The sequence below is a fragment of the Truncatella angustata genome (genome assembly GCF_020726525.1).
Source record: "Truncatella angustata strain MPI-SDFR-AT-0073 chromosome Unknown BKA67scaffold_1, whole genome shotgun sequence".
In the NCBI taxonomy this organism is placed as follows: domain Eukaryota; kingdom Fungi; phylum Ascomycota; class Sordariomycetes; order Amphisphaeriales; family Sporocadaceae; genus Truncatella; species Truncatella angustata.
This window is the reverse complement of record NW_025763381.1, coordinates 4,677,365-4,699,083: the sequence shown is the minus strand read 5'-3', so window position 1 is coordinate 4,699,083 and position 21,719 is coordinate 4,677,365. Positions and strand designations below refer to the sequence as shown.

The window sequence follows — 21,719 nt, the reverse complement described above, 5'->3', positions numbered from 1 at the left end:
CACCATGCATTGGTGGTGGGAGTTTCAGCATGTTAGCTGGCGTGACAAGAATAGCGAAGTGTATCCGGCATCCTAACCTTGTTTTAGAAGAGTATATAATACCCCCATTATTCAAATATATGAGCGAGCGAATGAGGGAGCTAGCCACCAACTGTCGTCGTCTAGTAATGTATCAGGAGTGAAATGAAAACAATAGGAGCATTTGCTTCCTACCTACTGTTGGTGATTGTGCATGTTGGCGTGTTTGATTGATCCATCCATCCACATAAATGTATGCTGATTTGGCGCTGTTCGCCAAGCGACAGTGCCGAGCGCGATGACAGTCCCCAGCTCCACTCCGTACATTTTTATGATTCTTCGTCAAAATCGGGTCAAAGCTTTCCCAGTTCCAGTTCCCAGTTCTTGAACTTGGCTAGGATTGAAGTGGCTGCCAAGTGGCCAGAGCTGGATCATCGCCGACCCATAAACAGCCCTGCAAGTGCAAACGCGTGGGGCGCCATCGACGCCATCGTTGGCAGTGGTCCTGCCTTGCTTCTCCTAAAGTCGTGATGTCTTGTCTCGTGTCGCCTTTCAAGCTGCAGCAACGCGCGTTTTCTTGTGATTTTTGCTGGCGCCCAGGATAGACACATGCTTGCAAACAAAAATTGTCATGAGCTTTTAATATTCGATACTGAAAGAAGATATTAAGCGCTCATGGGCGAGTAGTTAAGCTGCTTCCCTCCCAAAAGGCCAGGACGAGATCGTGGGTGCAAATCCCGCTAGGCGCAATTTTTGTAGGTTCAATGTTCGATTCTGAATAGAAAGTTTTCTTATGACTTATATATGGGTTTTCTCACAACAGATAGATACACACTCTCCGCTTGGGCAGTCCAACAGCCGGCTGTGGTTTCTTTGCAGCGATTTTGAGGCCGGCGTTGGGCTTCTCAGATTAAACAGTGGCGCATGACAAACGGATTGTTTCACGACATGATTTCTTGTAATCTCCATTCCATTGTTATTATAAAGACTTCGAGGGGCAAACGCCCCATGTTCCCGGCAATTGGACTTCAATGGCTTTGATGTAAGACACTTGTCCTCTCTTCACAATGAACATGGCTATATGACTAAAATCGACCACAGCCCTCGCTCAGTAATTAGTGGCACAACATATTTGAAGAACCATTATCATATACTTGCCAGATAACTTTGAGCACATTAACATGTGTTATTCAGAACTCTTGACCAAGATTTGCGAAGCATGCAACCAACCTCGTGCTTTTGAGAAGCTTTACGAGCATAAGTGCTTCATGGTAATCAAGTACAATCGAAGCTTTGGCAAATGTGGAAAGAAGGACGGGCCTTACCACAGCAGGGCAGTCCAGGGATTATGTCCAGACTGTAAACATTCAAAGGAGTTGAAATTGATAAAAATTCAGCAATCTTAGGTACAATTATGTAGTGCCAAACAAAAAGTCATAGAAAATACTGTTACGCAAAATCGTGAACTATTGTTACCAAACCAAGATTGGCGTGGCTTGGCCCATACTATCATAATTCCAACAAGTTCCTGATGATCTAAAGACTATTGTTTCTATAATTATCATCTACAGGCAAGAGCAGTTCATCTAGGCTGGAGCTTCTTCGCATGTGCGTTACGATGGCTTATTGATGTCTTGGACAGGTCTCATGATCTGGTGAATCTTATGCATTGCAAAGCCGCGATTGGTTTAAATGATAAAAGTTGAGTGGGTGCTGATCCTCATAGGATTAGTCAACATGACTGAGTTACCGTCTTCCGAGCGCGTGTATTCTTATCTACACTCAAGTTCCGAGGCTTGATGTTAAAGACTCCGGTAAATGCATTTCTTGACGATACCTACGAGTGGTGATAGCTTCGTTCACAGCAATTTATATGATCATCAGGGATATGTTCAAACTGTACAATGCATACACCTGTCAATATAACCATTATTTCCACGTTATGCTTCTGGAGTTGTGCACTTCTTATTAGACATAAGATGTTTAGGTGCAGAGGCACTATACATCATGATACCTCTCACAGTCGGTCATTGGGAGCTTTCCAAGGCAATCCACATTAGAATTTTGGTTGATTTTAATAAAGAACGTCTGAGAGTCTACCATCGTAAGTTGAAACTCGTATTCTGACTGTATGAACGCCGATCTCCACGAGTCTGGAACGAACTATTATCTTATATCTTTGGCCTCAAGAGAATGCAAGAGTTCAACGACACCCTCTCGATTATTTTCTTGCCTTGAGAATATGGCGATCCGTTATCAGATCCAAGTAAAACCCGGTTCTGGCTGTCCTACGGATGAACCCATCATGATCGTTATTCCATGAGTTTGTCCCGGGTCTTAATTGATGGAAAAATCACCGCCGCCTAGCTAAGGTGCGACGACAATTGCAAAATCAGCATCGGTCAAGACTTGAGGAGCACAATAAAAGCGTGCACCGAATGTTATCTGCGACCTTCGACACGTGTGACAGCAAAGCGTTACATCCCGCGATACAATCCCACCTTTCGGCATATTGCAGTGGGGCCTCCTTCCTATTCCAGAAACAGCCCCGGGAAAGGCTTTTGTTCTAGCTTCCCAGATACTTAGGTCACCGACGGAGATATTTATATTTACTGTTTGAATGTAAGTGCCATAGAGGTCATAGCAATGGGTTTCCAGCTCGGTATACTACATAATGCCGAGATCGGTCAATGGTGCCAAGTCTATAAAGATTGCATAGTAGCGCTCGCTTGAATACTAGGCCTATTGTTGAACGCCAAGTCGCGCCACATTGTACCTGTATTTGCCTTCTCAAAGCACTATACTTCAAGACAATGGCTTACCTGAGATCCCTTATTCTGGGGCTGACCATTCTCAGGACGGTCGCGGCTTGGGGGACCCTTGGCCACGCTACCGTCGCCTACATCGCACAGAACTACCTCGACGAGACAGTGGCCACTTGGGCCCAAGGTGTTTTGGCGGATACTTCCGACTCGTACCTAGCCAACATTGCGTCGTGGGCAGACACGTATCGCGCGACCACGGCGGGTAAATGGTCCGCGCCGTTTCACTTTATCGATGCCGAAGATAGCCCGCCCACAGACTGCAATGTCGACTATGACCGCGACTGCGGCGATACAGGCTGCTCAGTGTCTGCCATTGCAAACTACACCCAGCGCATCGGTGACGGACGGCTCAGTGCGGCAAACACGGCGGAAGCCTTGAAGTTTCTGGTGCACTTCGTAGGCGACATCACGCAGCCGCTGCACGACGAGGCGTTGGACGTAGGTGGCAACACAATCACGGTAACGTTCGATGGCTACGACGATGACAACCTGTGAGTTTCAAGATCCACCAGATTTCTATTATCCTGATGTTGCCAGAAAAGAAAGACTAATTTAGTTTCTATAACTAGGCACTCGGACTGGGACACATATATTCCCGCAAAGCTGGTTGGGGGGTCTACACTGCCCGATGCAAAGACCTGGGCCACTGAGCTCATCACGGAGATCGACTCCGGCGCTTACAAGAGTCTAGCTTCTAGCTGGATCGCTGGTGATGACCCTGACTCCGCTGTAGACACGGCCATGAGTTGGGCTAGTGATGCCAACGCCTTGGTCTGCAGCGTTGTTATGCCGGATGGCGTTGCCGCTCTACAAACAGGAGACCTTTACCCGACGTACTACAACAGCGTTATTCCTACTGTGGAGCTGCAGATAGCGAAGGGTGGATATAGGCTTGCCAACTGGTTGAATCAAATTTATTCTGTCAAGGTGGCTAAGGCAAAGCGCGACGGTGGTGCTGTGATGATGTCCAAGAAGGATGTCGATTTATCAGGCCGGGACTTCTTGCCTCCTCCGCGACCATTGAGTGAGGCGAAAAAGAAACGAACTGCATTTGGGCACCAGTGTAACCATCAGCACTAACTCTGGAGCAACACGAACGATTCTAAACTAGAATTCGCGGGGATGGGGGGTTCGGCGACTGATATCCCAAGTAATGTGATTGGCTATACTATAGGCACACTACCGACTGCTGGCTGAATGCAAGTACATCTCGCCTCTTACAATTACAATAGCTGAAGCGCTTGTATCAGATGTTCCCGGTCAGGGACTCGAAACCGGCGAAGGACGGGACAGCCTAAGTTTTTATTGTGAGAAGGGTGGTTCGGCGATAGTAGAGTTGATTGTCGCTCACCAAAGTTTCAAACTGCATCCACGTCCTCATATCCATCGGCATGCCAATAAGTCCTTGTCTCCCAACTGTTGAATAAGGGCTCGATGCGTCGAAGATGTTTTCACTTTCAGACGCTATAGAAGCCATGTGAGTCATGTCGGTTGTGCCCAATGTACCCAATGTGCTCATTGCTCCAGGAGTTGAGTTGATGTCGACATATTGCAAAACCTCCAATCTAAGTTCTTCCAGCATAATATAGTAGCGTGCAACTAGCGAGTTGTCATCGAACAATGTCGACAACTTCCCCTGAAATCGGGTTGCGGCGTCTAAATATACCCGGTACGTTTCTGGTGATGATAACGCTTGCTGAATAGTATAGACATAGAGGATGGCCGCGGCAGAAAATCCGTAATAGCAAGTGGCCTGTATACTAAGTCAGTCAAATCTTGGAATGCAAATTTCTTTTGGTAATTATACCATACCCAAAATGACCGAAACATTCTGCCAGACTCAAACATCTGAATAACACTATCGACTACGAGCATGGCAGCATGCAGACATTCCTTAACGCCCTCATGTATTCGCGGGATTGATCTGGTGTTATCGGGTTTCTGCTGCCTATGTGTAAAACTTTGCAGAAGAAGTGGACGGCACGTCACAATTACTGCGTGCCAATATGTGAATTTCAATACCTCGCGCTGACGTTGGAAAATTGGAATCAAAGGCGGTACATCTTTGCTGTCCAACTGTAGAAAGCCTGGGGCTATCGACCTCCACTCTCTTATTTCTTGAAGGTATTTGTGTGATCTGATGCACTGTTCTGTGGCAGAGACAGGCTGAATAGAATAAATATCGCGAAGGACCTTACCCAGAATACGATGGAGTCTATGTTTCTGTCAGCACTTCGATTTCAGAGCTAGAGTCGTTGCATACTTATAGTAGGACACGGCAGCTAGGTTTACGGAATAGCTAATTGTACCAGATGGCGACGGCGGATCAATTGAAAATTCATTATCATCGATACCGTGTGGCATTTCTTGGTCGATATCCTCGTCATGAAATATCCTTGGCCGTCCTAAAGTGAGGCTGAGATGAATGTCCAGGCAGTAGGCGGACCAGAAGGTTCTTCGAGATAGGTCATGGTCAATAAGACCGTGACCATCTGCCGGATGGTGTCCCTCCTTTCGATGAAGCCCAAGCTGAAGTGCTAGGCGGGCTGTGGTCCCAAACAAGCTCCAGCAATGGTTGATTCGGGATCTGGATAACAACCAGAAGCATTGATATAGGCGAGCTCTAACGCCCACGAGATTTACTACACCTCGTTCTTTCGACAGCTGATAGTCTGCTGCAAGAAAGTAACGAATGCTGCCAATGAATCAGCACAGTCAGATTGTATTTATGGTTCTTTTGTACACACGCTTTATCTTCCACTAGATCGTTGTGGCCAACTGGCATATGCTCTTGCGCCATAGCAAATATGATCCAGATAGTACCGCGTCTTGCTGGGGCATTCTCAGGGGTATCCATAGACCCAAGGGTATCATAGAACTCCCGAAACCACTGTTCGATAGTAGGTCGATGGAATAGCCGATCAATTGGCACTGTGAATTCAAAGAATTTCTCCAACAGCTGCGAGGCTCGATCCATAGTTATCATTACAGGGGGTGTCGATTCACACTCGGGCAATGGAGCGTCAGCAAACGTAAAAGTAGATGACGTGAAGTCGCCGTAGTGAAGTCGCTTTCGGACCCTAGCCAGAAAAGACACACCTGCCGCTGGCCCAACATAATGGCCTTGCAGATCTGTTATGGGTTCTGGGGAGACACGAGTTGACGTCTCTGTGGTGATAGTGCCAGGCAAGCCAGAATCGCCGTTTAAGGCGAGCCGCAGTTGCTGCTCTTGGCTGTTCCTTATTGGAATACCTGTCGGCGTTGTGGTCACCAGACTATGTTGGGTGTTGCTTGACAATGCTGATAATGAAGAATTATTCGCTATAGGTGTGAGCAGTCTCCTTCCGCGGTTATGTGGAGCAGCATAGATGCAGCTAGTTTCATCCCGAATGCAGACTTCGCATGGCTGATTGCCTGAGCAGCGTATTTTCCTTCTATTGGGGATGTCAGTCTCAGTCCGCTTCAATATGGGTATGTGTAGCTTTGTGCCGATTACTTCTTGCAGCGGTCGCAAGCACGAGAGACCCGATGTCTTTTCCGTGGAGCTACACGTTGCGTCGACGGATAAGGATCGGCAGTCGACATCTAGATGGCCTCTCTCACAGGATCAGATATGAGCGCAACCGCATGCAAGTTCATAATCTTCCTGATAACAAGATGGAGGCCGGCGAAAGTCGAATGAGCTAAATTCATGTAGTGGAAGGTGATTCGGGGGATATTCATACGGAAAGGTTGAAAGTGTGGGGCGGCAATACCGGAACATGGGCTCCATACCCTTGAAGACGCCAAGGTCCCGATTCCAGTACATACACTCCAAGTTCTGGGGCAGCAACGCACCGACCTCACATCGTATCAATCGGCCGTACTTTGACAATTAATCTGATTGCTCGGTCACCGTAGAATGAATGCCCACCATGTAAAGTTGTCTGAAGCCCTGAATCCGTAAACCTTGTAGAAAGCGCAACCGGCAAGTGTAGCAATGCTGAGATATTTAGAAGCACTATATGCGATTGAGTAACTGGCGCAAGACAAACCCAGGTGCGCGCCGATATTGAGTTGAGCTTGCAGCAAGCGCAAATGCCACAAACGTAGTTGCCACCAGAACAACTTGGAAGATGTCAGAAACGTTTCTGTGCTGATTTATACCAACCATGGTTGGGGGATGGAGAGAGTGTCTCCGAGAAGGACCTTGCCTCCCTCAAAACATATGAGCGATAAACTTGATCGTATACTCGCAAATCTAGCCTATGAATTTAGGAGGTGATTGGGATAAGTGAAGTGAGCCTTCCGAAAAATCAAAACGAAATCTTTGACACGCCATGATCGCAATTCTCGCTACCCTGTATTATAATGACTATGTTTTGCGAGGCGACTGCCTGTCCCGGCGGGAAAGACCCGCTCATGATCGCATTCTGAGCAGATAATCAAGATGCGTATTTCTCCGAAAATCCACCTATCAGGATCTGCAGGAGCGGACGCCTTCTCCCGGAAAACATCTTACCTGACCATATTAAGGTAATGGTCAAGGTGGAGGAGAGTATCAGTAGAAACCCATCCGCCAATAAATTCTTCTATGGTCTTATACCCATAAGCAACCTTACCTGACCCCTAAAGTTATCCCCAGGTCTCCAGAAGTGGAGAACCTGGAATAGTACTCAGATCTGCACAAGGTATAGCTTCGGGTCACCTCTAGTCTAGTCTAGTAGTACAAAGAGCAATAGCACCGTCGTTGGCATACATACGAGGGTCAGAGCACAATCGAGTGGGATGAATTCATATCATTTCCACTGCAGCGGTTTTGGCTAGGTTTCTACTATCCCCTTAAACGACCGGGTCGTTTCATGCGGATATACGTTGGTGTATTCATTTTGGCCTGGTGGGGTGGATGGAAGACCCCTAGCGGTTACTGTGTATATCACATTAGAGCTACTTGAATTGCATTAGAGACCACACAAATCACAGTACATATGGACTAGTATATTCTATAGTGAGGGACAAGATCTCTCCAGAAAGGCGTAGAGAAAACCGTGAACTAATGCTGGACCCTCAACATGTATCTATGCATTGTATACAATGAATACATCCGTTGCAATACTGTATCTCATTTGGAGCACAATAATGGCTCGAATATTACAGGTTTAGTTGAACCAGACTAGCTGTCTTTGAGGTAGCAGCCGCCATTGTATTCTAAACGTCAACTAACTGCAAACACACACCCAGCCGACCATTTTGATGCTAGCCGTAGCCTTTTCCTCTTCAGACATTTGCTTGACTATCTCAACCTTCCATCTAGCCTTTTGGTCTTCACTCCAGTCTTTCCAGATCCTGTCGGTCCAGAGTGGAGCGCTCAAAAATTCGACAATCTCATCAACACTTCCGGCATTCCAATTGACATCTTCTGCCCAGATCTCCATTCTGTCTTCCTCAAAACCTCCTTCCTTCAAAACGCTGATGATCTTCTCCTTACTTTTCCATTCTGAGTGTACTGGTAAGGCTTGGTTTTGCTGTTCTGGTCTAATAGCAGCAACTACCTGTTGCAACAGAGTCTGCGCCCGTGCATATTTCCAAGTGGTCACGACAATATGGCCCCCAGGCTTAAGCACTCTGTTCATCTCTCTGGCGCCATGAATTGGATCCGACAAAGTGAATATGCCGAGGTTCATGACTACGGCATCGAACTCAGCGTCTTGGAAGCAACTCAAATCAACAGCATCGTGCACAAATGCGGTGGCAGTGCTAAGACCCATGGCGTCCATCTGTTTCAGATACTGCGAGACCATACCTGCGGCGACATCAATTCCAGTGACCCGAGGCGCGGAGCTCAGAGGAAGGGCAGTTGTAGATATATAAGAAGGCGTCGGAGCTAAGAAGAGCTTCGTTACGATCCCAGGACCACATGCTGAGTCAAGGATATGGGAATCAGCGGTGTATTTGGATAACGGCAGGCGGGTGAGAGCGGCGGCTGCGAGCTTTGATGAGGTAGATCCAGCGAACTTCTCATAGATAGCTGCATAATCTTGGAAGTGGGAGTTTGCCATCGGAGGAGCTTCAGAATCATCTGGAGCCGGCATGTTGACCATTGGACGAGGATACGTAGATCGATTCAATGCAAACAGACCAAGGACAGGAATTGTTTGCATCGTAAGCAAGGCTACGTAAAACTTCGACACAAAACTGGTTATATATGAATTCAGAAATCGACGAACACTTTCGGACGCGGTCGGAGCCTTAATTCCGCGGAGTATTTATTTAGACCAAATCCGGGATCTTGCGCTGCTGATAATCGAATTACAGGAACTAGACTCGAAATGAATTATCAATGAACAGCTGCGGCAATCAATCACTCACTCGAACAAAGAGAAGCATGAAAACTATTGAAAACAACAAAGGAATATGATGATATGTCCCCGAAAGTCCCCGAGATACCTCCTTTTAAGTCACCGGCACACAAAAAGCTACGTGTAGAAAAGCACACTCCACTGTAAACCCCTGGAAAATTCCGAGAAGCTGCATATTTACATCAGTCATTTGACGTATTCAATTTTATTTGACTCACTTGAATTAGATTCTGATACGTCACTAAAAATAGGTCGCAATCTCGAATCCAAAATGTCACCTTTTATTGCGAACTGCTAAACCAAGACAACAACTGTTGCGCTGTTTGCCAACTTTTTCTTTTCTTTTTCAAACTTGTTTTCTTGAAAAATGCCGGAGTGAAGAAAATAATAATATCGCTTACAACGTCTTGACCTAATCCATATCTTGACCCTAAGCTGAATCGTGACGCTGAGACGCAAACTCTAAAGTCAAAGTATGTTTCGCGGGATCGCCTTCCTGCTTTAGCGCCGTTTTCGTAGTGGTCGGATCTTGCAATACGTGATAGATAGTAGATTTCCTGAATATTGATTCATTTGCAAACTAGAACATTATGAAGAGGGAAGTGTGAAAGAAGCTGAAGATGATATTCGTGTTGACTATGGAGTGCATCTGGTTTTGGTCATTCTCGTTCAGCCATTGAGCTTGTGTGGAGTCTGAAAGCTCAAATCCAATAATTGTTCACATTATCAATAGTACATGCTCCTGTATAGCCTGTTTAATAGCTATGATATTTTCAGGGTTGTCATATGTTGTGAAAAACTGCTTCAAGTTACAATGTAAAGAGCAGCTACCAATCAATACCCAACCAGGATATACATAACAATGTAGTGCCCGCCGTATCTGTGTTTGCCGAAGAAGCCATGGAAAACCTAGAAGGAGCATCAGACATTGCGAAGATGTCAAAATATGTTCTTAATCAAGTCGGAATCATTTACCGAATCGAGCGAGTGTCAGACTGAGGACAGAATTAGATAGGGTGGGGCCATCGTCTCATAACAAGATTATCGCCACATTCCGATGTAACAAAGTCCTCATTATTGTATCGCAAGCGGGGCCTCAACGAACAAGACTTCATAGCACGATCAGAATTGGTGAGATATCTCATATATTGCGCGACAGATTCTTGGATCTGTCCGTCAGTTTCTTCGAAGCCGAACTTACTCTCAATTGAGTGTACTCATATTCAGCCACAGTGGAGTTAGCAGTACATAGTTGAGGTTCCACCGACATATAATTCGTGATAGAAACGAATAATACAATTCTAAATACGAGACTATGTTTAAATCCTCGAGCCCGGATTTTTTGGAGATATCATCGCCTTTGAAAATTTCACATGGTCGTCACCATGTGGTGTGAGTATACAAAAGCTCTCGAACTGGTAGGTGCTTCCCCTCTAATTGGTCCACATCGTTTCAAGACCCATGACTTCGGGATAGCGCCTACCGATCAATAGAGAGAGGGGGGCGATGTAGCGGAAAAGCCGGGCGAGTAATCATTCACGACTCACGCTCAGCATTACAATGTGACTTCTCAAGTCAATTACTATAACCTTTGCCTCAAAACTAGAGCAGTTCTCGTCGCTAAGTACCTACTGCACATCAAAGATGGCCGAGTACAGCAAGACCGAAGAAGGCCCACCAACTCAATGGAACTATGAATTTGTGGAGATCTCGAACAATTTACGCCCTCAATTACACAGATGGCAGCGAAGGCCCCAGAGAATCGTCGAATTCAAGCCAGATGATGATCAGTACTTTGGCCTAAAGGCAACTCCTGCTGCCCACACCATTGACGAGCTGCCATCGCTGTCATGGGCCAAGGATGATTCTTTCATTCTGGATTTCGGTATTCACATGGTTGGGTATGTCTCGTTTCATTTGGACTCCCGCGGATCGCACATGGATGCTCCATGTAGGCTAAGGTTCACGTTTGGAGAGTCGCCTCTGGATGTAACACTGGGAATGGACAACGTCAAAACATGGATCAGCACGAGTTGGTTACCTGACGAGGTTCTGAATATCGACATGTGCCCGGAGCAAGTAGCCCTGCCCCGACGATATGCTTTCCGCTATGCGCGGGTGGACATCGTCGACACATCGCCCAAATATCAAGTTGTATTTTCCGATTTCACCTGTGAGAGTGTCAGCGCTGTCAGCCAAAGCTGCAAATTGGATATGCCACAACTACAAGACCCTCTTTTGCAGGCTATCGATCATGCCAGTATCTCGACGCTGCGAGATTGTATGCAGGTCAGTATTCTGGGTTCCTCATTCCCCCTCTGGACTGTTTTTGATCATTCATGTTCTCGAGACACCCGTGATGCTCCAAAATACTCCTAAAATACTGTGATTTAGAAATTGCTAACCCGTGTGGGGTGAGTAGACTGTGTTTGAGGACGGCCCGCGACGTGACCGACGATTGTGGATGGGTGATCTTCGTCTTGAGGCGCTCGCGAACTACAGCACTTTTCGAGATTTTCAACTTGTGAAGCGCAACCTCTTCCAGTTTGCGGCCGTGGCCCGAGTGGACGGTTCGCTTCCTGCCTGCATTTTCGAGCAGCCAAGGTTGACACCATCGACGGACTATATCGTTGACTATGATGTGCTTTTCAGCGCCACCGTTTACGATTATGTTGTAGCCTCCAATGACCTTGAGACTGGCAGGGTCCTGTGGTCAACTGTCCTTGGCTGTGTGGGACGAGCACTATCCAATCTTAACCCTGATACATACATGTACGAAAAGTCTCGCTCCAAAGACTGGAACTTTCTCGACTGGCAAGATGGTCTTGAACATAGTGCTGGATTACACGGTGTGTTGTTGTTTTCTCTAAAGGCGATTCAGTCACTGGGAGAGTTGCTGCGTCTCGAAAGTCCGTTCAGAGAAACTGAAGTTCGGATGACCGAAGTAGTAAGGCAGTTCATTTCCCCTGAAGGATGCTTCATATCTGGATCGGATGCCCAAATTAGTTATGCTTCGGCCTCGTGGCTTGTTCTTTCCGGAGCCTTACCAAAGGATATGGCACGCCAAGCATTATTGAAGACATTGGCCCATCCAGATGCGTTGAAGCCTTTGACACCTTACCTGTGGCATCACGTTTGCGATGCGCTCGCATCTGTGGGTTGTTATGATGAGTGTACAAAAACCATCAAGTCTTACTGGGGTGGAATGGTGAAGGCGGGTGCAGATACGTTTTGGGAGGCGTATGACCCTAAGGATAGTCATGCTAGTCCTTACGGAGACGTCAGGAACAATAGTTTCTGTCACGCCTGGAGCTGTACTCCGACATACCTTCTTCGTGCCAGGCTGGGAGATTCTTTGGCTACACGGGGGGAGCCCAGAAGCGTGACGGTGTCTGAGCTCGACGAGGCATGGGTGAAACGACAGCTAATGCACAGCGAAGAAGAGCGAAACGCATATTTAAATTAAGGGAGGATTCGACCGGATACATAGTATTCTACAACACGTATCACTACAATATTTCTAGGTGCAGGGTGAAAAAGAGCAAAACCCCAATCGATGTTCACAAGCCACAAAGTCAGTTTCGCATCAACGTGTAAATGAATGACGTGATCTTTTATACGGGAGCAGTGTGGTCACTTTCCAGGGTTTCGAAGGCGACTAGGTAGCATGTAGGGATCTTTCAGCTACTATCAGGGATTTCTTTTTGACAACAATGAGAACAACTATCATACTCTAATCTTTTCGTATCTCATAGCCTGATTGACTTCGTTTCACCTCGATAGCACGAGACCGAATGTTCTCAGTTAGTAAATTATGGAGTCACTTCAACGTAGATGTCGGATTCTGTAGCCAGTGCCTAGCTGGGATGTCAAATTAAACCTCATCATGTTAATATGGGAGTCGACCCAAGCAGATCGTGTGCATCTTCGATAGCGGATGATGTTGTTCAGCGCGAGGCACTGCTCCGCCTTGCAATGAATATTTGTCACCACCTCAATATCACCAGTGGGGCCGGCCTCGCCTAAAGAAGGTCAAACACAGGACTGGAGGCTAGGAGTGGTGGGGCCGTACTCAATTCTGTATGCAAGGTATGCGCACCCCTGAATCTAGATCTGCAGCTTGTGGAGAAATCTGGGGTAAGCATATGAGTGGGCTAACCGAGGAGAAAGTGCAAGAGCTCAACAATTACAACCTCGTCTTCAAAGTGGACGTCGGGGTAAAGCGAAACGACCCTAGGAATGCTGTCCTATAAAGGCACCCGCTGCTCTTGATGGAGTTGAAATGGAGAAGCACATAAGCTTTTCAAGAGTTGTATCGGTATAATCCTCCTTGTACCAACGAAGGACAATGAGGTCTTGCCCCGGTCTCTTTGGTCTGGCATAAGCTGTGAGTTTGGTTTGTAGAATTGTCATTTGCTAGTTTTACCAACTGGACTAAGTTCAAGGGCAATGGCGTCAACCTCGGAGGCTGGCTCGTCTAAGAGTCAACCATCGATACAGTGTTCTGGAACAAATACATAGGGGGCGCAGCAGACGAATAGGGGCCTCTGCGTCCATCCAGGCGCACAATGCCATCCCGTTCTCGAGCAGAGATACGCTACGTAGATCACCACAGCTGATATCGACGTACTTGCGGCGAGTGGCGTCTCCGTGCTCCGCACCCCAGCAAATTATGCCGTGTGAAAGTGCTACTGACCGGCGCAAAAATTGTCTTTGACGTGTATAACTACTACTTCGCCGGGCGCCCAATGATGTCGGCGAACCTACCTGCCTAGCTGTGCATGGATGCCACTGCCTCTGTTGCCGGCCGCGGGAAGTTTGGTTGTTTCTAGCTGCTGCCAGAAACTTCTAAGCATACATTAGGCCTTGTATGGACGCCTCGTAACTTGTTAGCCTATCAGGATCCTTGGTTTGTGTGTTTGACTACCTAATCAGGCAATCTGGGCATATGACTATTTAGATAGATCCTCCATCCCTAGATAGTGTAGAAGATGAGCTGTGCCTAATGCACCTTCATACCAGTTTCGTGTTTTTGTGGGAGAATGGACGATCCAGGCAGCTACCAACAATACAGTGGCAAGCCGGAAGACAAACGTCAACAATGGAATCCAGGCATTTGCAAACACTGCACAGGGTAGGGCCTACTAGACGGCCATGTTTCCAGGAACGGTTTCCATGGACAGTCAGGGCACACAGGCGGATTATTCAAATTATCATGGTCCCATCAGCGGTATGTCCTCATCAACTCGTCAGCAGCGGTGAAGAGCTCTTGGCAGAAAATCTTCTGGCGGGGGTAATATGACCTGGTTCTGGTATTCTCTTCCTTTGTTCAGATTGTGTTTCGACATGGTTTATCTGCTGAGTTACCACAAAGACATATCCAGCGACGGGAGAAGTTGCCTTTAGTTGATGGGTCTCGGTAAACAATCTTCAAAACTCCGTATTGGTATCTAAGATGCCTTCTAGAAAACACTCAAGCTAAGCTAAATTGCAAAGCCATGCCGTGACACCGTCGTTAACTTATGGGAATAACCGTAACCACGGTGTGAAACCATCTACCACACTATCTCGGAGTCGTATCCCGCAGGCCAGAATAAGATAAACCAAAAACAAGGTATAAAAACGAGTTCGACTAACACCGGCACTACCTGCCACCATAGTCACTGATGTAACCCTGTTCTCCAAAATTTTGCTGTAAACCGCCTTCGCCAAAACCAGTTCCCGGGGCACTGACATAGCCGGTGTCATCTCCTTCATCATAGTCGGAGGCATCAAAACTAGATCTGCCGCTAATATCGTCTTCCACGTTACCCATATCTTGTGCTTGCCAATTCACCTGAGCGAGCGCAGGATATTGCGCTAGTAGCGAAGCTGGAAGGGTAAAACCGCCATTAGGATCCATTGGCTGATACATGCTTGGATCCATGACAGCTTGCTGCGCGGCCATATTCTGAGCCATGTTTTGCATCCGCTGCTCATGCCAGACTCTCTGCCTTTCTAGCATTTCCTCGTCGAGGAGGGGTTTTATGCAAATGCGACCGGCTTCCGACCGAAAATGTCTGCCGAGAGCGTCTGCACGAGCGAACCGCCTGCCGCAACCCCATTGTCCGCCGGCTTTAAGATCACCTTTGCACACAAACTTCTTCTCTCCAGAGTGTAGTCCTTCGTGGCGCTTTCTGTCGTGTTGTCGCGCAAACGCCTTTCCACAGACAGTGCATACGAATGGCCTCTCATCTGTGTGGGTTCGTAAATGAGAGCGTAGGTTGTATGCACGCGTAAATCTCTTGGGGCACAATGTACACTGGAATGTGGCTGGATGCTTTTGCACACGCTTGCTGTTTCCACTATCCTGAGCAGCTTGGTACTCCGGATCTGCCAACCTCAATGCAATTACGTTGTTCGGAACAGCAGACATTGACTGCCGCCGCCTCGAAGCAGCACTGGCACTGCCCGAGCGATCGCCCGGAGAAAGGGAGGCGGGCGAAACCGATCGCGAAGAGTCAGAACCTGACCTATTGCGCGCGCGCTCAACACCAAGATGGGGAGATAAGCTTCCAGGTGTCGTGGGCCGAGAGATACTTGGCCCACCACTGTTGTAAGGGTCCGTAACCGCTCTTTGTCGAGACCTTGGCCGTCCTGTAGTACGTATTAGTTATATCCAATCAGAACACGCCGGGCCTTTTAGATCTTACCTCTGTCGGGTGGTGTCAAGGAGTCCTGGTCCAAAGCCGGTTTCGAAGGCTCAAATGAGTTTTGCCTTGAGTTAGGGGCAAAATCAATGTTGATCGCAGGAGGGGCCATGACGGGCATACCATCACTTTGAAGCGTAGGGAACGCCTCGGAGCTGCTCGTTGGGTATGCGATCGCTGGTGCGCTCACATAGCCGTGGAGTTCAGGACGGGCAAGCGCATAGCCTTGTGATTGGCCCATATCGGGTAGTTGCTGAGGCATAATGCGGGGAGAGATAGCGGGACTATGCGACGGACTTCGGCCATGTTGGACCAAGTGAGGATCGGAAATGCTGAAGTTGTTCAGACCAGAGCTAACACCATAATCGAAGTTATCTGCTGGCCTTTGCATGGGCGAATGACCGTGTTCGGAATGCGCCTGCTCAAATGATTCCTGCGCGATCAAGCTGGGAGAGGGATGTGCAGAAGATACGTCTGAGTATTCAGATGGTGTCCTTCTATGGCCCTGAAATTGCATCTGCGTCCAATCTTGCTGTCCTGTGATGCTGAATGCCGCGCCCGGCGTGAGCGAAGCCGAGACGTTTCGCGAGTGCGGACTCGATTGGAACTGGTGTTGGTTGAATGAAGGCGACTGATGCGCCGATCCCATCTGGTGTGGTTGCGACTGAAGCATGTGCGGCGGCGTCGGTGTGTGATGTGTCTGAGGTGAAGTCATGCTGGTGAGATCTGGTGTGCCGATCGCGGGATCGTTGTTGAAGAGGGGGGTAGCGAATTGATCTCCCTGGGTAGTCGGAGGAAAGAGAGAGAAGTCCCCGTTGTTATTGAACTCGGGGGCTATCGGTAGGAGGTTCTGCGCGTCAAAGGACTGGTTGAAGCCCTGTGTCGCGTTGAAGGAACTCGTGTCGGGAATACCCTGGCTTGAGTATGCTTGCGCCCGGGTGGTATCCAAGAACTGATTGCTACCGTTGTTGCTGGGGTTGAAGTTGCTGAAGTCGTTTGGAGTGAACTGTGGAACGTTTATGACGGAGTTATCCAAGCCGAGTCCAAGACCAATACTGGGTTCCGGTGACTGATATGGATGAGGCGAAGGCGAGTGGCTATTTCTTATATTCGGATGCTGATGGCCGGCAGATGGGGACCGGCCGCGACCCGGCACAGCTTGTTGATCCATGGTGGTGGTGTTAGTTTGTGTCTGTTACTGTTCTTAGAAGCAGCAGTAGACGCAGACCCAGACGCAGACCCAGACACAGTTGACGTGACGTGTATCCGTATGCAGCGAGGCAGATTTCCAAATCAGCCTTCAGGCACCCGGCTTGGAGGCACCGTGGCGATGCAAGGCGGGCACAGCCCCAATGGGAGAGACTCCAAGTCTCACTCAACCAAGAAGCGGATCCGCGATAACGTGAGACTGGCCGGCGTCGCGTCTAGCGGGAAACCTTGTGCTGCAGCTGGCAAGAATTGCAATAATGATGCGATCCGAACACTACACGCGACCGACCCTACGCACTGTCTGCAGTAAGGGACTAGAAAGGTGACGACGATGTTTGTTGTAAAGGGTACAAAAGTCGGGGATCAAGGTAGGACTAGGACTGGTGAGATGAGCGACCGCAAGTGAGATTGATTGATTGACTGAACGATGGATCGAAAGCGCCCGCCCTTTTGAGGGGACCTGTGGCCCGAGCAATGCTTGGCTGCTTCAATTGTCCCAGAAAAGTACTTGTACGGAGCAGACAGTAGACCGACCATGTGAAGGGAAGGGGAGGGAAGGGAAATGCTATGGCCCACTCGCTTTCTGCGCACCGCTTCTGATTTGATGATGCTGACAGACCGTTGGTCACTGGCTTCTGGCCTTTAGCTCATGTGAAGTGACTTCGATGGCCTAAGCACTTTAGCTGTACTTTTACGCCTTTCGGTGTCTTCCCAAGGACGCTTCGAAGAGTTTGACAGGTACGAGGAACCATGAACGTGTATTCAACCGCGATATCTGCACAGCCCCTAAACAGACCCTAGGGAATGCCCTCTTGAAGTACCACTAGCATGCAGAGACCAAGTCCGAGACCTGCCAGACTTCTGGGCTTTACATACCTGATGATGCGTAAGATATACTCATAGTGCCTAAAAAGCACATCATTGGTGTTTCAAAAAAGGTAGCACACTTTAGGCTCACGTAGCTTGATATTAGTGGGTTCATCATTTTAAAATAGAATACACTTTCTTGGTGCCTGGAGTGACAGCACCAGATCAACATTTGACTTGAAATCGTCGCTTGTGCCAATCCAAATTATGTCCGACAAGCCAAAGCCAGAGAGAGAAGAGAGCATAATTAGTAGCCAAAGTGTGCTGAGTGATGTCGCCCGCGGATATTGTTTTTTGGATGGGGGGTTTCCTCCCACACATCACACACTTATCCAAAGAGTCGTCGCATGATCTGGCGGGGTATAAGGTTTAGCCCATCCCGCTATTGCCATCCATTAATCTGGGCCATGGACAGTGAAATCACAGATGCATTAGGTACCGAGTAATATGATCGTCGTTAAAAGATAGAAAGAAAAGACAAAAAAACTAAACAGAAGCGGGTAGCAGCAGGTTCGTTCTCATTCCGGGGAAACGCCGCAACAGTGTACAGCAAAGCCATTAAGAACAACATTGGGAAGCGAGTTTGGCCAAAATTATGCGATCCATACCTAACAAGTCTGATGGGCGCTTTGTGATGCGCCGGGATTTGAGATTCCACTAACCTAGACTAAACCCTGGCCGGGCACCCTGCGAATACGGAACGTACATGATGCCCATACCAACATCGTCCCCCTTCCATACAAACCGCTGGCAGAAGATGGCCAGAAGTATCGTAGATCACCGTGCATGCTGGCTCTGCAACTGGCATGGGTTTTGTGTCAAAAGTGCCGGCTAATTCCAATTCCACACAGAAGATCAGCACTGCTAATGGCACGCCAGGAGACTCGCCTGGTTTTGGGCACAAATTGATGGGACTGGTTACGGCTGTCGCAAAGTCCCGGACATGATAGCCATCTCCACAAATTGTTCTACATAAAGTAGTGTTTCAATCTCGGGTAGTGCGCCCTACGGGGCTCTACTCCGCAAATACGGACCGAGAAAAACAAGCCTTCCCACCGCTGGAAATCATGTGAAAATGCTGTTGACCATTGAAGCCATCACAAACTCACCGACAAGGGGATCTGGCCTGTGGAAGGCGACGGTAAGATACCAGAAACATCTGATGCAATGTAACCCCAACTCGGGCGGGATATCAACGCAGTGCTCGTCGGTTCCAGGATGACTTGCAGCAGACATCGAAGTACCCGCGGCCGCTAGATTGTCCACTCCAATTTTGCTCGCTCTCGTACTGGCGAGAGGGTCTCGCCAACCATTCGTTGAACGAGGGAATTGCGAGACTCTATATTTGTACTTCATCCTTCTTGTACGTCTGCTTAGAATCCCACCAAGATGAGATTAGCGCCACGGTTCATTCTTTGTTCTTCGGATGCAATCATGACGAACTAAGCGAGGGCTGCGGTAAATCTGAAGATCATACTGGTCCGTATAATAAGGACATTCGAATTGAACTTCAATCACGATTTGCTGGATCATAATGAGCCGCGTCGTTGGGGTGTTGTGGAGCAGCATTAAGTGTTGTCGTGGCTGTGTAGTGGGCACCTCGCACAGCCCCTGGAAATCCACGTGTGAAAGCTCTCTCCAGACCCAATTTAGGGTCTTAGCTTGCGCTCTACATTCGTCATGGTATCATGTTGATGCCAGAATGTTTGAACGGATTACCGTCTCCAAATTGGAGACCAAATGCATGTTGCTGGGTGGCCGATTCCTCTCTAAAGGTGCTACTACCCAAACACCGAAGACATAGTACCGCTGAAAGTGTAGATGCGCGATTAGCAGAATTCTAGGATGACAGACTCTAGCTTCTAAAATGCTTGCTACCAGAAAATATAAGTGAGAATACATTCATATTAACAGCGCTGGTCCGAATTAGGCAACTTTCCCAGCAAGGCACAATCATGATATCGCCTTCAAAGGCTTGAAAATTCTCTTTGAGTCAATCAGTCACGTCGTTCTCGCGCTCCGGGGTTGTAGTGCCCCTTATTTTGCGGGGCGTACACGTTTGGTGCCCAACATGGACTGCTGACAACCTCTTCAGCCTATATTATACGTGTCGACACCTTGGTGCTTGGTTGCAGGCTGTTAATCCAAGTGAATCGTTGATTTGGAAAGTGCTGCCTTCATTCGCTTGAGTAAAGAAATAGAATACATCCTCGCCTTGGGAGTAGAGTTCGGTGATGGAACGCCGTCCTGTTAACGCCGGCGGTCTAGTACAAAAGGTATCTGTCTGTCCATCCCCCTTCTAGTTTTGTCAAAATACAAATAACGCCTACTCAATGTTTTGCTCGGTACGTGCCAGCATCATACCATAATAGACTTTCAGATGACTTCGGTACGCTCGTAGCCCTGCGGCCTAGCAGCTGGACTGGGTGGGGGACGGTGGCTCTTATACTCGCTAACAAAAGGGTTTGGATCTTCCTTCTGGTTGAGGTTGCTCAGAGTGTGGTTGACACCTGCTCAAGCTTGGTTAGTGCAGTCCTTGTCGGTCATGCATAAGTGAAGGGAATGCTAACCTCTATGGCAAGCCTCGTCAGCACGAATATAAAGGACGAGATCCTTCATTGTCCGCTTGCCTTCGGGCATATGCCAGTATTTGATAGCGATCTCAGGAATCTCAAATTTTGGATCTGTCCACTTCGGGAGATGCCCATCTTCGATCTGTTTGATCGCCATGGTGTAGGTATGGACAGCCTCTTCCTCCAGATAGCCAACAAACCGATGCGTGACCTTGGGGGAAATGAGATATGAGACAAACATGCCGTTGAAGTATACTCCTTGGGCAGCTAGAATCATTAATTTCATGAACCATCCGGGCTCGGCCATCTTCATGAATGTAAGCAAATGCATTCGTTCGTTGTATGATTCTTCCAGGAGCGTCTCGATCCAGCCGTTGTCACGCCGGAGTCGTCTCATGCTGTGCAAATGTCGAAGCATGCCGGCGACCATGCCGGGTACACCGGCGATCGACTCGAGGAACAAGAACCGTACCAGCCACTGCTCTTCGGTTAATGGTTGGATAGTAGATATAGCTGTCGTAGGGTTCTTCTTGTCCACCTTTTGTTCAGATCTCATGCCTGTACAAAAGTCCATTCCCCAACGACATAACCGCATAAACTTCCAGGCCGCCCAATCTCCCCACGTCTCAGCAGCTCGATGAGCCGGTACTACATTGAGCATCTCTTGTTCAGTGTAGCCATGATGAGGCCACGCAGGAGGGGTCTGCCGAATGTGTTCAGTCTCTTTCGTGGGGAAAAAGTCTCGTAGTTTCCGCTCGGGCGTGCTCGAGAAAGACCTTATGCTACCATGCTGATATACGGTAACAACGCCTGCTCTCAAGCCGGCATGGTAACCTAGAGTTGACTCTCGGAGAAATGGAGTAAGGGTTCTAGAGAGCTGAGCAGCGTGCTTTGAAGAGCAAATTCTGGTTTGAGCTTTAGTTGAAAGCATGGAGAAGCTCGATGTATGAGGTAAGGGACGTTGATAAGTGAAGTCAAAATGTAGTTGGTATAGGTTTGATATGGCGGATGTGTTATCTGATTTCGCAGTTGTTTGGCAGGGACGAAGACAAGCCGCATATTTCTTGCCTCAGGATGCTCAAGTTTTTATATGACTTACCCATTTCTGCTTACATACAAATCCCGTAGAAGGAGATTAACAATACACAAAGGAAAGCACAGGAGTGGACGTAAAACAGTCGGGACGACATCTTACTAGTC

The 21,719-nt window shown here is 48.1% G+C and overlaps 6 protein-coding genes across 6 annotated transcripts; 2 read left to right on the top strand and 4 right to left on the bottom strand.

The window, feature by feature from the left end:
* Nucleotides 1-2,657: 2,657 nt before the first annotated feature.
* Nucleotides 2,658-3,923, top strand: BKA67DRAFT_641436 (putative nuclease PA3; the record flags this gene model as incomplete). The annotated part of the gene is made up of 2 exons (XM_046105778.1): nucleotides 2,658-3,334; nucleotides 3,413-3,923. The coding sequence occupies exons 1-2, from the start codon at nucleotides 2,832-2,834 to the stop codon at nucleotides 3,921-3,923; spliced, it is 1,014 nt and encodes a 337-aa protein (XP_045964449.1). The 5' UTR covers nucleotides 2,658-2,831.
* An 83-nt stretch (nucleotides 3,924-4,006) lies between these two features.
* On the bottom strand, nucleotides 4,007-6,594 carry BKA67DRAFT_47785 (fungal-specific transcription factor domain-containing protein). The gene is made up of 6 exons (XM_046096910.1): nucleotides 6,340-6,594; nucleotides 5,591-6,277; nucleotides 5,107-5,538; nucleotides 4,656-5,058; nucleotides 4,195-4,596; nucleotides 4,007-4,137 (listed from the first exon to the last, which is right to left on the bottom strand). Exons 1-6 carry the CDS (start codon nucleotides 6,426-6,428, stop codon nucleotides 4,090-4,092), a joined length of 2,061 nt encoding a protein of 686 aa, XP_045964448.1. The 5' UTR covers nucleotides 6,429-6,594; the 3' UTR covers nucleotides 4,007-4,089.
* Nucleotides 6,595-7,981: 1,387 nt separating this feature from the next.
* On the bottom strand, nucleotides 7,982-8,914 carry BKA67DRAFT_530426 (S-adenosyl-L-methionine-dependent methyltransferase; the record flags this gene model as incomplete). Its single annotated transcript, XM_046099236.1, has 2 exons — nucleotides 7,982-7,999; nucleotides 8,060-8,914. 2 exons carry the CDS (start codon nucleotides 8,912-8,914, stop codon nucleotides 7,982-7,984), a joined length of 873 nt encoding a protein of 290 aa, XP_045964447.1.
* Nucleotides 8,915-10,714: 1,800 nt separating this feature from the next.
* Nucleotides 10,715-12,750, top strand: BKA67DRAFT_598087 (alpha-L-rhamnosidase). The gene is made up of 2 exons (XM_046105307.1): nucleotides 10,715-11,470; nucleotides 11,604-12,750. The coding sequence occupies exons 1-2, from the start codon at nucleotides 10,826-10,828 to the stop codon at nucleotides 12,645-12,647; spliced, it is 1,689 nt and encodes a 562-aa protein (XP_045964446.1). The 5' UTR covers nucleotides 10,715-10,825; the 3' UTR covers nucleotides 12,648-12,750.
* Nucleotides 12,751-14,825: 2,075 nt separating this feature from the next.
* BKA67DRAFT_530424 (uncharacterized protein) lies at nucleotides 14,826-17,041 on the bottom strand (the record flags this gene model as incomplete). Its single annotated transcript, XM_046099235.1, has 2 exons — nucleotides 14,826-15,817; nucleotides 15,874-17,041. 2 exons carry the CDS (start codon nucleotides 17,039-17,041, stop codon nucleotides 14,826-14,828), a joined length of 2,160 nt encoding a protein of 719 aa, XP_045964445.1.
* Nucleotides 17,042-20,322: 3,281 nt separating this feature from the next.
* BKA67DRAFT_530423 (alternative oxidase) lies at nucleotides 20,323-21,450 on the bottom strand (the record flags this gene model as incomplete). Its single annotated transcript, XM_046099234.1, has 2 exons — nucleotides 20,323-20,456; nucleotides 20,517-21,450. The coding sequence occupies 2 exons, from the start codon at nucleotides 21,448-21,450 to the stop codon at nucleotides 20,323-20,325; spliced, it is 1,068 nt and encodes a 355-aa protein (XP_045964444.1).
* Between the last annotated feature and the right edge of the window lie 269 nt (nucleotides 21,451-21,719).

Bases quoted from the DNA above. Each gene is read 5' to 3' on its own strand.
- BKA67DRAFT_47785 (XM_046096910.1), bottom strand. From the start codon at position 6,428: ATGTCGACTGCCGATCCTTATCCGTCGACGCAACGTGTAGCTCCACGG. The intron at 5,059-5,106 runs GTATGCAACGAC...ACAGAAACATAG, and splicing joins GCTGCCGTGTCCTACTATAA to ACTCCATCGTATTCTGGGTA. The intron at 4,138-4,194 runs GTGAGCGACAAT...ATAAAAACTTAG, and splicing joins GGATGCAGTTTGAAACTTTG to GCTGTCCCGTCCTTCGCCGG.
- BKA67DRAFT_598087 (XM_046105307.1), top strand. From the start codon at position 10,826: ATGGCCGAGTACAGCAAGACCGAAGAAGGCCCACCAACTCAATGGAAC. The intron at 11,471-11,603 runs GTCAGTATTCTG...TGGGGTGAGTAG, and splicing joins CGCTGCGAGATTGTATGCAG to ACTGTGTTTGAGGACGGCCC.